General features: G+C 35.6%; 1 protein-coding gene across 2 annotated transcripts; it reads right to left on the bottom strand.

The window, feature by feature from the left end:
• Positions 1-2,517: 2,517 nt before the first annotated feature.
• On the bottom strand, positions 2,518-11,290 carry vsx2 (visual system homeobox 2). Of its 2 annotated transcripts, none has more exons than XM_005158805.6 (5): positions 10,798-11,290; positions 10,323-10,407; positions 9,509-9,632; positions 6,069-6,249; positions 2,518-5,145 (listed from the first exon to the last, which is right to left on the bottom strand). In XM_005158805.6, exons 1-5 carry the CDS (start codon positions 11,216-11,218, stop codon positions 4,775-4,777), a joined length of 1,182 nt encoding a protein of 393 aa, XP_005158862.2. In that variant the 5' UTR covers positions 11,219-11,290; the 3' UTR covers positions 2,518-4,774.
• Between the last annotated feature and the right edge of the window lie 5,825 nt (positions 11,291-17,115).

The following is a 17,115-nucleotide window of genomic DNA, read 5'->3' on the forward strand; positions in this document are numbered from 1 at the left end:
CAAGAGATGTATGTTTGTGCAGTGCAGTTTTTGTTAAATGGTAATAAATGCTGAAAATATCTTACTATTTAGTAGGTATAATAATAGAGGGCCCATATACCTGATTAAATAAATATTGTCCCCGTTTTCAATATTATGATATTTGAACTTAGAACTTGAAAGTCGTCATACGTTTCCACGTCAGAAATTTAGCCATGTTAACAGAGGTGATGTGACCCAAAGGTGATGCTGATATAATTATTTACCTTTTTAAGGAATTAAATTAATGTATAATTCCTTAAAACATTGGCAATTAGTTCCAAAACAACGTCTTAAAATAGTCAGTCCTTTTTAAACAAATCTTACCTACACATTAATCCTGTGAGTAACGCCACAACCAGAGAGGGTCTGGGTTGGGTTTTTGTTGGGTTTAGTTAAATAAAACGGTACACTTCAATATTCATAATCTATTGAGCATATACTACAATAAAGTCAGTGTACAATTCACAATTTTTAAACACTAACAATCACTTTTTGGGGGAAAGAAACACCTTCTATTAACTTTTAACTTCTTTTTAAGCACAGTAAAAACAGTCCAATTATTATTATTATCATCAATATTTATTAACATTTGACTAGTTTTTTGTTCAAGATTCTTTGATAATTAAAAAGATCCGTTCCAATATCTACCTAAAATAAAAAGCTTTTGTAATATTGAATACATCTGAGCGAATATCATTTTCTGGCGTTTTTAAAAATCTTATTTTTAAGCATTACTAAAAGTAGTAAAGCATACACAATGCATCTCATAACGGTATGATGCATGAGTGTGCTCCATGCAGGTGAGTGAGCTTGACAACCACCTGCAGGACACACTTCTCCTAAGGCCCAACCCTCTTAGCCCTAACCCGTCGTTTTGCACATCCCGGTGAAGGGGTAGGGGTGTCCCAATTCTCTTTAGTTTGAAGGCTTAGGGCTAAAGGGAAGGGGTATACACCCTTTTGAAAAGAGATTTTTCAGGACCACACAGTAACTGAAAAAAACTAGTGGAACATTCGGGGAAACACACATAAAAACACACAAATACCTTGGTCCAGCATGGACAGAAGAATGTGTCCGTGTCTGAGATTTTCACTATTGCAATGGTTTATCTGTCAGTGGTCTGCTATTACGAGAAGCGCCACCTGGTGGTGACTGGATCTGCTGTAGCTAAAGTGGTAAACTGCTGCATTAATTAATTCAGATCTTTTGTAAATTTAGATAAATATTGATACTTGGTGCCAGAGTATGTATTGCAGCAGTAAATAACATGAAAAATTGGCATAGGTTTTGTCCCACCTCTAATCGACAACCCAACAAACTAAATCTAACACGAAAGTTGCTCAGTCGTTTCATGCACTCTTGGGAGCCCCCTGGTGGCCACGGGGCTATAAGCAGCCGCTTAGTTCGCTTATGCCTTGGGCCGGCCCTGGCCTCAAGACAATCCTTTCTCGAAGGTCTACAGACAATTCCTTTGTCTTCATACTTGGTTTGTGCTTTGAAATGCACTGTCAACCCTGGGACCTTATATGGTGTATGCCTTTTCAAATCATATCCAATCAACTGAATTCACCACAGGTGAACTCCAATTAAGCTGCTGAAACATTTAAGAATGATCACAATTTAGAGCTTCACAGCAAAGGCTATGAATACTGATGTACATGTGATTTTTCAGGGTTTTTTTTATTTTTAATAAATTTGCAACAATTAAAAAAAAATCTTTTTTCACATTGTCATTATGGTGTATTGTGTGGAGAATTTTGAGGAAATAAATGAATTTAATCCATTTTGGAATAAGACTGCCACATTAAAAAATGTGGAAAAAAGTAAAGCGCTATGAATACTTTCCGGATGCACGAGATAGATAGATAGATAGATAGATAGATAGATAGATAGATAGATAGATAGATAGATAGATAGATAGATAGATAGATAGATAGATAGATAGATAGATAGATAGATAGATAGATAGATAGATAGATAGATAGATAGATAGATAGATAGATAGATAGATAGACAGACGGACAAACAGACGGACAGACCAACAAATAGATAAATGAAGAGATGAATAAATAGACAGACAGAAAGAGAGACAGACACATGGATGGACAATGTAGACAGAGAGATGGGTAGACAGAGAGAGACAGATAGACAGGGGGGATAAAGGGTATTAGTTGTGCAGAACTATCCTCCATCAGAGCACCTCATCACGGGCTGCTCTCCTGCTCTCCTCCATATGTCTGTTCTGAATCACTCCTGCTGTTTAATCTGTTCAGATTGAGGCCTCTCAACTGTGTCGGATTACACTCAATGACACACAACTGTTTAGGCTTCATGCAAACCATTGTTATTCTCAGCTCGACAGAGAAAACCATTGAAAAATGCAACAAAGAAAATGAATTTAATGCAAATGTGAATTTTGGGTATTGTTTAAAACAGCAACATATATGCCAAGTTATTATTACCTGCTGCTCTGTGTAAAAGATTGAAGAAATTGATGCATTTTATGTAGTTCAATTTTAATTAAAACACGCTTGATGTAAAACAGGTTAGTACCATTCATCCTTTTTTTTTTTAATAATTTGTATTGGATTTTACATGTTACGAAAAAAGCACATAATAAGACTACAGTACATTCATGTAGAGTTCAAACAATACTGTAGCAGGCTATCTTCATTTACAATATATACAGCAGTACACACTATAGTAACTATTACAACTGTACAAAATGAGAAGGGAAAGCACTGAATCCTGTTGTTTGGATGTTCAGTTGGACTTATTTTCTGATCATGACAATATTACTTCATACTGAAATGAGATTATATTCAAATGAGGTATTCTGCAAACAGCACTGAGGAGGAAACCTTCATGATCAAATGAGACCTTTATAGGAACACCCAACTGAAAGGAAAAAAACTAAGATTTCCTCCACTGACTGACATTCATTTTAGCATCTAGAAAGACAGTGATATTAAAAGAGCAAATTCAATATATACCTCACTGATGATGTAGACAAACAGGTTCACCCAGAATACAAACGAAAGGGCCTAAATTGAATCTTAAAGGTATATTTCACACAAAAATGAAAACGTGCTTAATCTCTAGTGTTTTTTTTTTTTCATTTATTCATTAATTTTCTTTCAACTTAGTCTATATTTCAGGAGGTCACAACAGCAGAATGAACCACCAACTTTTCCCGCATATCTTTTACGCAACAGATGCCCTTCCAGCTGCAACCCAGTATTGGGAAACATACACACACAAACACTACGACCAATTTAGTTCATTCAATTTATCTACAGCGCATGTCTTTGGACTGGCAAGTCTTTGGACTGGAGGAAACCAATGCAATCTCATGGCAATTCATAACTTTTTGATTTAGTGGCTAATTTGTATGCATTCTTACAATCGAATTCATACAATTTTGTACGATTTGCTCATTACCCAATGCCGGTTAGGGTCAGGGGTGGGTTCCATGCCTCCTTTTTAAAATTGTACATTATTGTACGACTGAACTCGTACGAATTCATACGAATTAGCCACTAAACTGACAAAATGTAAAATACTTACGTTTCCTCGTGAGATCACAGGGAGAACATGCAAACACCACACAGAAACGCCAACTGACCCAGTCGGGACTCGAACCAGTGACTTTTTCTTTCTGTGAGGCGACAGTGCTAACCACTGAGCCACCTCAGTTGTTTTTTTATACACTAATTAAGACACTAAATAAAAAGTTGTTTTTTAGGGTTTTTTTCAGCTATTATTGAGATAATATAGTGGAAGACAGACGAAAAAGCATTGGGAGCAGAGAGAGGGGAAGGATGGGCATAGAACCTCTAGCCGGAAATCGAACTTGTGTCGCCTTGAGCATTATGGTGCTATTTGTTGCTGCACTTACCACTAAGATGTAAACCAATTGACTTCCATAATGCATATCAGCCTGATCACACGAGAAAACGTAAGTATTTTATGTTTTGTCAGTTTAGTGGCTAATTCGTACAAATTTAAGTTCAGTCGTATGAAATTATACGATTTTAAAATGCAGGCGTGAAACCTAACCCCACCCCTAAACGCAAACTCATTGGGGGATGAGCAAATTATACTAAATTGTACAAATTAGATCACACAAATTTATATGAATTAGCCACTGAATCAAAAAGTTACGAATTTCAACATTCTTCAAAACATCTTCATTTGTTATAAACACAAAAAAGAAACTCAGACACGAGTAAATGCTAAGTACATTTTCATTTTAGGGAAAAACCTAATAGAACTGGCTTAGAATGGAATAGAATGGCTTATTACAATGTGTTTTGTGGTTTTATTGAGTAAGGTGTATATATTAAATTAAATCTATTAATATAACTGTCTTTAACGCACAAGCCCAAGTCAAGTGTTTTTAAGTGATTGAAATACTGAAGCAGCTGCTGTAACTCAATCTCAGATGCTCAAAACAAATGTTGTTCAGTCTCATACATTTCTAATTCTTCATTTGAGTGATGATCTATACATGGCTCATAACAAAAGTGACTGAAAACTAGGATCTTAAAAAGAAGTTATGGCTGAGATTTTTGTAGGCCTCTATTTAAAAAAGGCTATCAACCTGTTGCATGGATGAACCAATGCTACTATCAAAATACTGTACATTTCTAAATGCTGCTGACCTGCTAAAGTGAAGAATTAAAAGTCCAGTGTTGAGGATGAGAAAACAGCCCAGACATTTTCTACGCTTTATGCTGTTACAGTGCAAGATCTAAGAGCTCTTTTCCTCTTCTTTTGCGTCTATCTGTTCGCTGGACTTCTCCTCTGTCGCCGTTGTCTCCATGTTATGCTCTAGTCTCTCTGAGGAAACTGTTCCAAGCACTTTGGCGCTGTGCTCCTGCGCTTTTGCCCTGAGAGCAGCAATGCTGTTCTCCCTCAGTTCCTCTTTGGACATTGGTGACTCTGTCCTCCTTTCCTCAGCCTCGGCCTCGTCCGGTTTGGGATTGGTCGGTGTCTGAGTGACATCTGACTTCTCGTTTGATTGGTGCCCAGCCGTCTCCAAGGACTTCTTGTGCATCCCTGCAAAGAATGGTGGGTATTCGTGTTTAGAAAAGCAGCTGGTGGTAGGAAAACCATCTTGTACTGGAAATAGCAAGAGACAGATTTTAGATTTAGTAACAGCGCTTGACTAATCGGAGCTATGAGATTCACGCAATTACATTTAAATAAATGGATAATAAAAAAAAGATGAATGAATATACAAAATTGTTATGTGGTAATCATTTAATAATTTAAGAATACTTTCAATAATGATTTAAAGAGATATTACACCCAAAACTAAAAAAAGTAATTGTTTACCATCACTCTACATGTTCCAAATCAGTGTTTTTTTTTCTTCTGTTGAACAGAAAAGAAGATATTTTGAAGAATGTCGGAAACTCATTGACTTTCATGTTATTTTTCCTATAGATGTCACCAGTTTAATTCTGTTTTTTGTTCTTACAATTTTGTAATACAGCTAATTATTATGCTAAATTTAACAGATTAAAGGCATTTCCTTTGGTAGGTGAATCTGATTTAAAATTTTAAATAAATTATGGATTTAATTAACAATTTGCTGCAGGTTATAATTCATAATAAGGTTTTTTTTGATAAAGCAATGCTGTGTATTAGAGATTTGATGCAGATCTGCTTTTGTTGCATCTTTGTGATCAGATTTCATGTATATATTAAATTTTAGTAGCGATAGTTAGTAAAGGAAATACAGTGTTAAGAATATTAACTTATCAGAGAGATCTAAACATAAAAATGTAATGTGTATGACAATGTTTCATGTCATTTAATGTTCATTGTTAAACGCTATAATTAGTTTAATTAGTTTTCATATAATAAATTACAAACTTAAATTTATTTAATTAAAACTTCTTAATTTTAATTGCAATAATTGTAAATAAAGACTTGAATACATAATCATTATGATATAAACAAAATACAAAAAAAGAAAGAAAAATCAAATAATGATGCATAATGAGGCAAAGAAGAAGACTTAATCTGCTCTGACATACCTAGAAGCCAGGGGGCACAGGAGTCCATGATGCCATCTTTAGCAGATTTGAGTATAGACTCGGGCAGAGGGATAGAGTGACGCACCATGGCGCCGTAGAGCCCGTATTCCGCCATCACGCTACTGCGACCCCAACACTTCTCCCGCTTCCTCCACTTGGCCCTCCGGTTTTGAAACCACACCTGTTTACAATCAAATGTAATATTATAGATAAGTATCCTAAACATTGCTGAAAAGTGTACAGACGGAATGACAGACATGTTTAATGGTTTGACGATGTCATTCGGGCATCTTCGTAGTGCTCAGGTCTAATTAACTGATGGGGTTTGAGCCCTCATGCCTCGTTTTCGAACTACTCATACGAAAACGACACTTAGTCACATAAAAAGTGAGGGAAACTAAACTGCTTTTTTCTGTGTACATATTTCTTTCATAGTTTTATTTCCAGATATAGGCCTATAAAAAAATAAATTATGCACTGAATATATATATATATATATATATATATATATATATATATATATATATATATGGATTATTTAGGCCTACACCATTTTAAATGCAAGTGGATGCAAACAATTCATAAGGGCTGGATTTAAACAAATTAAACGTAGTAATGTTCAACTTAATTTGTTTAACTTAATTTGTTGCATTGGATTTACAAATATTTATGGTAAGGCATTTTATGGGCTGAATTTAAACAAATTAAGTTGAACATTACTACGTTTAATTTGTTTAAATCCAGCCCATGAAATGCCTTACCATAAATATTTGTAAATCCAATACATATTTTTTCAGCGCGTTGTACAAAACATTACAAACATTTTTCTCTTACAAAAAACGCTAAATAATACTCATCATCAGAGGGAAAACAAAATAACAAACAAAAACGCATTTAACTAAGGAATGGAAGGTATACTCAATAAAAAGCCCATTTTTTGTGTGTGTAGGGGAAAGGATAATGGCCTTTCACAAAATAATTAGATTTTTTGAAGAACGTAGAATAAATGCAAAAAAGAAAAGTCTAAAAAGATCAATTAAACAAACCAACAAAACAAAACACATCTTGCTTTTTTAATGTTCAATAAATGGCCACACATTTTCCAATGTGTGCATACAATTTATATATAATTGTATGTTTAACTATGATATCCGTCACCTCTCAATTACTATCTTGTATTATCGAGCAAACAATTTAAGCAGGCAGGCACCATGGTGTCCATTTCAGATAAACGAGCCGATGCGCAAAGTGCCCCGCGGTTGAGTTGTGTCAGGATGCGGCGCGAGCGCAGGTTGATCAGCCGCTTAACCAGCACTTGCCCTTCACTAATTCTAGCTGCCAGCAGAGCTGACGGGGAGGAGGGGCTCTGGGGCCAGAGAGGCCAGACATTGGATAAGAAATTATCAAAACCATTTTCCAATCTTTTCTGGTAATGCCGATGATGATAGCCCTCATTTCATGCAAGCTACTTTTTGAGGAGAAATTGGTTATCGGGCGCTCAAAAGAAAGCGAGTGGAGACAGCGATGAGAGACGACCCCAAGGGCACGCAGAAGCTGATTGAAAAATAAGTTAATTTCGAGCCCAATCGATGGTGGACAGGCGGGCAAATATCACGGGAAATTAAACGAGCAGGACCCAAGAGAGCAGAGCCATTGACCCGTGCTAATAAATTCAATGTAGTTATTTCATTTGAACTCCCCACATCTCGCCACATCCCTTCCCTTGGAACACGGCGAGCTTTTCTCATTTAACTAATTACACTCGATGAGAAAATTAGATGTTAATTTTACTTTGGATTGGAATAGAATTATTTATTTATTTCCTTATTATTTATTCACCAAGAGGCTCCGTAATGAGAAGGAAATTAAAAGGCGTGCCAGCAGATGGATGGTTCAGGTCACACAGTAATCTTCTTCCGCCTTGATTGCTTGATTAGGTCGTTAGCGCCTTTCTCTCTCAGCGCGTGCACACACACACACACACACACACACACACACACACACACACACACACACACACACACACACACACACACACACACACACACACACACACACACACACACACACACACACACACACACCCTCTCTCTCTCTCTCTCTCTCTCTCTCTCTCTCTCTCAGCAAATTGTTTCACATCCAACTGAGGCTGATGAGATATTATCTGTCCGAGGGATGCTGGACTTGATCGATATAGTCAGTGTGCGAATTGTACAATGACTTTTAGGGTGGTCTATTATTTTAAAGTAGACCCCCTATTTTATAGTAATTTCAGGATTTTGTCATCCTTTGGTCATCCTCTTACGTTTTCCTATTTAATTAAAATTCATTTTCGAGGCACCTATTATTTCTGCTACAGATGAAAATATGCATTCTGACGACTTTATTAACGCTATTATTAAAAATAAAAAGCTTGCTGAAACCTTTGTACGGAAATAGGCTAAATCACATCTTTATAAAAAGCCTACTAATTATAGGGGCATTTTATAGGCATTCGCATATTTCACAATTCACACTAAAAATAATTTCTATACCAACCACGAGTCGACTATAAGCCACAAAACAGTATTTTTTAGAGTCACTTTAGAGTCTCCATCTCCTAAATACATATATTTATTTTATATAAAGGCATAAATGCAATGTAAGACGTAATGGGATGAGATTATGACCTTTAAAAAAATTCACATAGGATAATTTTTTTCATTACATTATTGCTTTCTCTCGCTCTCTCTCTAAATTGTAGATAGTTTTAAAATAATAAGCTAGTCATGTTATTGTGAAATAAAATCTGCTGTGGAATGTGCCTTTGAAATAAACCAAAACATTTGGTTGAAAAAAAACTGCCGTATCGAGGTAATTTCAACTACAATATACACTCAATTACAAGTGTTGTTTAATGAGAATAATGAATAAAACATTGAACACAATTTTCTAATTTATTTTGGAGAACAGTATCGGCACCCAACAAATAGCAGCTACATAAACAGAAAGAAAAAAAAGATCCATGAATACGGCCGCATAAAAAAAAAATAGGGACGAATTTGTATTCTAGAGCAGTGGTTCTCAAACGTTTTTCATCAAGTACCACCTCAGAAAAATATTGTCTCTCCAAGTACCACCAAAATGAGCAGTGTTGAAATAAAGTAGCACAGTAGGCCCAAGTAAAGCAGCTACAACTCTGCACAGTTAAAAAACGTGGCAGATTACATCAGAAATATAGGTTATATGTCATATATTACATATCATATACATCATTTTTGATACATTTTGAAATGTGTGTAGCATACATGACATATTTCATTCCTCCGCGTACCATTAGAAGGAAGCCTGCGTACCACTAGTGGTACATGTACCACAGTTTGAGAACCACTGTTCTAGAGCATATTGTCTGTTCCTTTTAATTTAAAGGGGATTGTATAATAGCACAGTTCGTTTCCTACCTGTATTCTGTCCTCCGGCAGCTCGGTTTTCATGGCCAGCATTTCTCTGGCGTACACATCCGGATAATGAGCCTCGTTAAAAGCTTTCTCCAGTTCTTCCAGCTGGTAAGATGTAAATATTGTTCTATATAAAAATAAATTTGTCAAAGAAAATCATCAGATCCGGGGAAAGATTACGAATAATTAAATTCTCATTTAGTCTGTAATTCCAGAAGACATCCGCAAAAGCTAAATGTCTATGTCATTGTCTATAAAGCATATTCGTGTTTTAAAAATATCACGAAATTTAGCCATTTATTATAAGAATTTTCCCTTACAAAAATTGTTTACCACTAACGAAATTAGACAGATAAAAATAATATAAATTGTTTTTATAAACAATACTGTAGGCTATTTATTCTGTTAATTGAAAATCAAATATTTCCAATCAAAAACAGCCAAATGCCTCCTATAATAAACAACACAGCCTAAATGACCTATTAGGCTACCGCTATATTATTATTTAGAGGAGGAAAAGCATGTATATTTGCTGAATTGAAAATCCAATCAGCAATTAAGTCGATAGGCTACGAAAAAAATATATTTGTAATTAGCTCTTGAAAAAGAGGCAACTATTTGAGAAGCCGCAGTTTCTCAGTCTAATATTTTACCAGTTGCCTTTAATCTGGTTTTGATCGTGAAACGACGAAAAGAACACAATCTTCCAATTCTTGTAAATAAAATATAAATTAATCTGTTGTTTTGGGTGTTTTATTTCGGACGCAACGGAAACAAAATAACGCTTAAGATTACGATGTATTTTCTTTAAGCCCACCTGTGTCGTCTCTTTTTTCTCTTCTTGCTCTGGCTCAGTGAAGACTTTGACATTTTCCTTTCACTTGAAGAGACATCATCTGAATCTGTAACATGGAGGAAATATTATTCAAAATGGCAGAACTTGTTTTCTCTTTACAATGCAGACTATTTTATTTGACAAGTTTCAGCCCTTTTCATTTTAATTTGTGGACGAGGATATTAAATGTCCGGAATTTAGGGGGAAGGGGTGGGGGTTAATGCATTATTAGCTTATTAACAGTAGCTAACTAAACAAAATGGCAACAGGTTGCAGATACAATTTACAATAAAAACAACAAACAATTATACACAATGTAGCTAGGCCAATTTATTATAAAGCATTTTGCCTTAGTGAAAATTACAGTTTAGCACCAACGAAAAAAGACATTTGTGACACACAAGGACAAGCCCCGATTGGGCCATGACGATGAATGTGGCAGGCCTGTACCCCGTACCTGAGCTGGCAGACTGGTTATGTTCCAGCGGCCCCACCGTCCTGCTGAGCGGCTGGAGGTGCACGTTCTGCGCGTCTGACAGAACCTCCAGAAACGCGGGCTGACTGTAGAAAGACGGAATACCTCCAGGCCCAATTAATCCCATCCCGACCCCAACACCGACACCAGCCGGACCGAGCATCGACCTGCTGGCCAGAAGGTGCGCCCCGGCGGGGAAGGAGTCCAGTGTGCTCCGTGGGGCCGAGGACGGCTCTTTATTTAGTCCCAAGATCTCCTGAATGCCGAAACCCGTGCATTTTGGCGGATGTGTGATGCTGCTCTTTGACAGATGTGGATTGTTATTTCCCCCGTTCTCGGTGGCACACAGCGATTTTGATTTGTTCAAACTTTCCGACAAAACAGCCCCATCCTTTCCTGTCATGGTGCCTCTGAGACTATTCCCTTCTTTGCTTTCGAGTCGGTCCCCTGTGCACAGGCATCCGAGGCGCAATACGCATGATCCCTCTAGAAATTCTCCTTTTATCCAACAGGTCCATCCCAACAAGGGTCAAAACTCAACAGCCAATCAGCGGCGACTTAGCGATTTAGAATTCCAGAGGATACAGGATACTGCTCCCCCTATTTATTATGCATTATATCATTTCATTCGCATCGCATTTTGGTTGTAATTATGTGTTAATTTGACACTTAACTAAAATTAGCAAATAACAATTTGGAATTAAATTAGCATGAATAAAAGTAAGCTAATTAAAAAAAAAACTTTAGATGCTTGATTATATATGTTTTATTTTTACAAGCTTCATAAATAGCCTACGTTATATTACTATTAAAAACGTCATGAGTATTTTTGGAGTGTAGTAGCTACATCTAAAAAACAAGTAAGTGCGCTGGAAAATGTCTGAAAAGAAAAAGACATCTGGACGAGGGAAGCGCACAACGTAAGCAACAGAATCCGACTGATATGGTAATCATTGAGAGACGTAAATATAATAATTAATTATTGGAAAAGCAAAATAATATTGGAAAAGCATTTTGTAAGATCACAAGTGCAAAAAAAAAGTAGAAATCTCAGGGTCATTCAAATTAGAATGATACTTTTAAAAGTTAAAGTCAATATAAGGAATTTATCAAACATGAACAAAGTTCAACAAGTTTTTTTTTATTTATATTTATTTGTTTTTAATCAGATCAAATAAAGTGAGACGAAATTGCTTTAGTTTCAACTAATAAAAATAAATAGGCAGCATTACATTAGCAATTGAAGATATTTCATGAAACGATTTGCCTTAGGAAAAAAATTATTATATATATATATATATATATATATATATATATATATATATATATATATATATATATATATATATATATATATATATATATATATATATGTTTAAAATATTCAAAAGACTTATTAAGGAAAGAGATAACACTGGATAGATGGCTAACCTAGGGATAAAACTCCTGTAGGTATGAATGTTTGGATTTATTAAATCATTACTTTGTGTTGTGTTCTGAACAGACTGCAAAATATAGCTTATTCTAATTACATCCAAGTTTTTTTAATACACCGAGGTCTAATCAGCTATTACTAAATTACAGAGGGATTTTGATTCGTTTTGCAGATAATTTGTGGCACAATTTGGACATCTGGACAGATAATTACTGGGAGATAATTTATGGAAATGAGCAGCCAGCCGTTGATGGAGACAGAGATAACACCAATCTTATCAAAGTGCCATGTGTTGATGCATAAATAAACGTCATGATTCATAGGACAGCAGCAGCAGAACGTCAGACGCGTGGCGTCAGAAACACCGAGCGCGCGCTCCCGCGGGATCACGCCTGATATGTTGCTTTTCTGGCCAATTACAAACACCGAACACTTGAAAATAGTTTATCATATTAAAGTAGCCCGATAACAACCCAATACTAAAGGTGCACGGTATTATCCTATTTGGATTGCTTAAAGGAATAGTTCACCCAAAATGAAAACTGACTCACCATTTTCTCACGGTTCTATTTTCTTCTGTTGAAGCAAAAAGAAGATATTCTGAAGAATGGTAGAAACCAGCAGCCATTGCCATCCATAGGAAAACAAGACACAGAAGCAAACACTCAAAAGTTCCACAGAAAAAAAAAAAATCAAAATCAAAACGACTTCTAAAGGATTGAGGATGACAACAGATTAAATATTCATTTTTTGGGTGAATTATCCACTGCAGGTACATAGGTAAAAACAACAAAACCAGACAACCAAAATTGATTGAGTATATCATTGATTATCAGGTTAATAAAATTGAACTTGTATTATGTTAAACTGACTTAAAACAGCTTGTGTAATTTATAAAATTAAGTTAGAACATGATTAACATAAAAAATTACAATGACCTAAAAGCATATGTTGTCAGGACTAATTGATCAGTGCACTAATGATGCATAAACACTATAAAAATTGACAAAAAGCCATGAAAACAAATGTTTTTATGTTTCTTAATAACAAAATTAAATCAGCTAATAGGTTTTAACTTCAACGTTGAGCTTAATATTTTCAGTTTGACAGATGCAAGTTGAGATTGACTAGTAAAGTTCAGTTGATTCAACTAAAATAGGCAGCTGAAAGGCATGGCACACACTTGGTGCGACAAGACAAGTGCATTTCGGATGTTTTTTTCCATTAGCCTACTCTGGAAAAAGACAACTTTTACAAAAACACAAAAAAGTCCAAAATCTCAAAATTAGCATGAAACGAAAAACACACGAGCATGTTTTCGCCTGTAGTGTCTCGTCTAAAAAACACAGAAAAGCCATGTGATTTGTGGCCTTATGGGACATTATTCAATTACCCACCCATGCTAATTCTTTGTTGGCCGGGCTCCACGGCAATTACATGAGATGATCATCAAAACTGGCAGCCACACAAAAGTAAACTTTAATCACATATAGGGAAAAATCACAAATGAGCGAGCTTCAAATTTAGACAAACACGCAAGTCGGTGAAAGAGACTATAAAACTTCACGCAAGAGTTTCAGCGTCGCTTCAAAGAATTCACCTCCGCGCCGCCGAGCAAAATATTACAGCTGCAATCACACGGGCACCAGTTGAAACTAATTAGAAGCCATTAAGTGGAAATTTCATTAAGGGTAATGAAGAAATCAATGTTATCAAGATATGCTAATGACGCATCACCCGGTCTAGATAAACCCATCTATTCACAAGGCTCGTGCTCTGTCAAAGCAGCCTGTCAATTACGAACTGCTTCCTGCCCTCTCATAGCCACTGCTTCTGCTGTAATCTGTGGCGGGCTTTGTTGTTTATTGTGAGCGGGAAAAGAGAAAAAAACACTCCACGGCTTTTAATAATCCATCTACATATGAAAATTAATGCATCCTGATTTACATGCATAAGAGGACAAACTAATAAGGCTGTAGATTAAGGAAAGATTTAGTTCAGTCATTCGTGTAGATTGGGTGGCCTATCAAAGACTGGAAGATCTGATGGTGGCAGATTAAAAGGCAAACAGCTGTTGCGAAATTTGTGTTTTTTTTTCCAGTTCTTACTGAATATTCAGTCTCTTGTGAGCTCATGTCTACTTATTTTAAAGGAAATCCGCCATCGACATTTTTCAAAGGTTGAGTTACTGAAAAAGCGATTGCAGTAGAGCAGGGGTGCCCAAACTTTTTCGCAATGGGGGGCCAAAAGTAGAATATCGAATATTGATAGCCGTTGGCCGAAAATGATTATACAACACTATTTTACATTAAAATTGCCATGAATAACTTCCTAATTGCTTTAATGATATTAAAAAATAAAATATTAAATAATAGGCTAATTATATAAAAATATTAACTCATGCAGTATAACTTTTTTTATTATAACTTATTGCGATTAAAACAATCACATTTAAAACAGTGGAGTTCAATGTTAAGTATTAACAGTCAAGCAGAAGATGCCCTCACCAAAGCCTCTGCATTGTCTTCTATGCATGTACATTTTTAAACCAAACCTGATTCATTTACACCATTTAAATTGAAACATTTTATTCATATAGGTTTTTTGTAGCTTAATAATAAAACAAACAAATAAAAAGTTACATTCAATTTGAAATGACAATCTCTAAACCATTCTCAGATGGATTAGCGGGCCAATTTGAAGGTTACAATGGGCCCTAGTTTGGGCATGTCTGTTTTAGACAAACGGATGATGGAAAATTACACCATTTCATGACCTCTACATAAAATATGGGATGCAATCCTTTTTTAAAGCTGCTAAAATGAGAGTTTGTACAAAGATATAACAATTACAGCCTAATGGGATGCATACACATAAAGACGTGTTTTGTATTGAAAAGCTTGACGGCTATTTGTCTTTTACGAATAACTTCTCTCCTTTTTTGCTGCTGGAAGGTCACCGCAAGGTAATGAGCTTTGGGATGGGGCTGTATTATAGGGACATTGTATTGCATTAGTCCGGCCCCTACACAGATTGCTGGTGCTTGATCTTCTCATGCCAGGCAATCTAAATGAAGAATCACTTGTGCTCTTCTGGTGATAATTCTGCATTTGCGATGTATTGGAAGTGATGAATTGTTTTTAATGCTGCATTTTGTTTTTGCTCACCAAGCGCACATACAGTCTGCGGCAAAGACGAGTGATTCTGCTTCTATTGCCCATACCCCCTTTATCCAAAAGCTCTCGTATTTTATAGCCTATTATTCAGCATTTATGTTATTAAAGCATACTTTTTTTTTTTTTTTTTTTTACAATAAATACAATCAAAATGACCCTTTCAAACTTTAATATTGTAAAAAATTTTGAAGAGAAAAAAATAATAATAAAAATACAAAAGCATAGTTTCAGGCAAAAGTGCCCAATCATGGCAATCTGATTGATCCACAGAGGTGTAAGGTAACAAATTACAAATACTCAAATTACTAATTGAGTAGTTTTTCTCAGAAATTGTAATTTACCAAGTAGTTTGAAAAACTTATACTTTCCCTTGAGTACATTTCTAGTGCTGTATCGGTACTTTTACGCCACTTTTCTTCCACCTGCAGTCACTACTTTATTATTTCCTGTATATGGAGATTAGAATCAGTCCTGTGTGTTTCTTGTCAAATCAAATCACAAATAATAAGTAAATTGCATCATACTTAACCAGCTTAAGACATGCAGCAAACAGTTTGGAACCATTAAAAGTGTCCAAGAAGATAGTTTACACCAGGGGTGTCAAACTCAATTCCTGGAGGGCCGAAGCCCTGCACAGTTTAGTTCCAACCCTTCTCCAACACACTTACCTGTAGGTTTCAAACAAGCCTTAAGGACTCAATTAGTTTGATCAGGTGTGTTTAATTAGGGTTGGAACTAAACTGTGCAGAGCTGCGGCCCTTTTGGAACTCAGTTTGACACCTGTGGTTTACATTGTTTAGACGAAAAATGTTAACTGTATGATGACCAAAATGGCCTTAAACAGTAATGCACTACAATGTTATGTTTAAACACACACACACACACACACACACACACACACACACACACACACACACACACACGCACGTGCACACAAATTACATGTAAATGCATGTCAAGCTTTCCCAGCGTAATACTCATAATTAATATCACCATAGTACTTTTAAAAGGGCTACTTTTACTTATAATTTAATTAATATTTACAACAGATACTTTAACTCTACTCACACTACATTTTTGGACAAGTAATGGTACTTTTACTTCAGTATGATTTTTCAGTTCTCTTTCCACTGTTGATCCAATGCCATAAAGAAGAGAGAAAGGATGATGGGAAGGGTTGGAGAGAATGCCTTTAACAGAGATCCTAATATCTAATTTAACGTAACATTTTTGCTTTGTTTTATTGTTAAGCTACAAAAAAGATTAAATGTTTCAATTACATGTTTTTAAATGAATACTGTAATTTGATGGATGAAGGACAATGCAGAAGACATCGGCGAGCGAATCAAGGTAAAAACAGGAGTAGCTTGACTAGTGTAACCCCATTCTGTTATTATCCTTGCATTTACAAGCTCAACAGAAAGAAGCAAATGTAAATGTAATGCCAAAAAATGAGCCTTTTCACCACAAACCTGCATTGATTTCTGACAAACCTTTACGTGCATTAAACCCAAGAATATTTAGAAAATATTTAATTTGTATCAAAGTATTTTGTGCATTTTTCTCAAAAAAAGTATAAACGTCTGTTCTCTTTTTAACTTGACCTTTTTTTTAACAATCAAGTGTGACCTGTAAAGAAAAAAGTTAAAGATGTTTAAGTTTATATAAGAGACAATACTTGCCCAAAAC

The sequence above is a fragment of the Danio rerio genome, chromosome 17, assembly GCF_049306965.1.
Source record: "Danio rerio strain Tuebingen ecotype United States chromosome 17, GRCz12tu, whole genome shotgun sequence".
Taxonomy (NCBI): domain Eukaryota; kingdom Metazoa; phylum Chordata; class Actinopteri; order Cypriniformes; family Danionidae; genus Danio; species Danio rerio.

Excerpts from the sequence above, each read along its gene's own strand:
- vsx2 (XM_005158805.6), bottom strand. The coding sequence starts at position 11,218 with ATGACAGGAAAGGATGGGGCTGTTTTGTCGGAAAGTTTGAACAAATCA. Across the intron at positions 9,633-10,322 it reads AGAAAAAAGAGACGACACAG|AACAATATTTACATCTTACC; the intron begins GTGGGCTTAAAG and ends ATTTTTATATAG. Across the intron at positions 6,250-9,508 it reads TGCCGGAGGACAGAATACAG|GTGTGGTTTCAAAACCGGAG; the intron begins GTAGGAAACGAA and ends GATTGTAAACAG.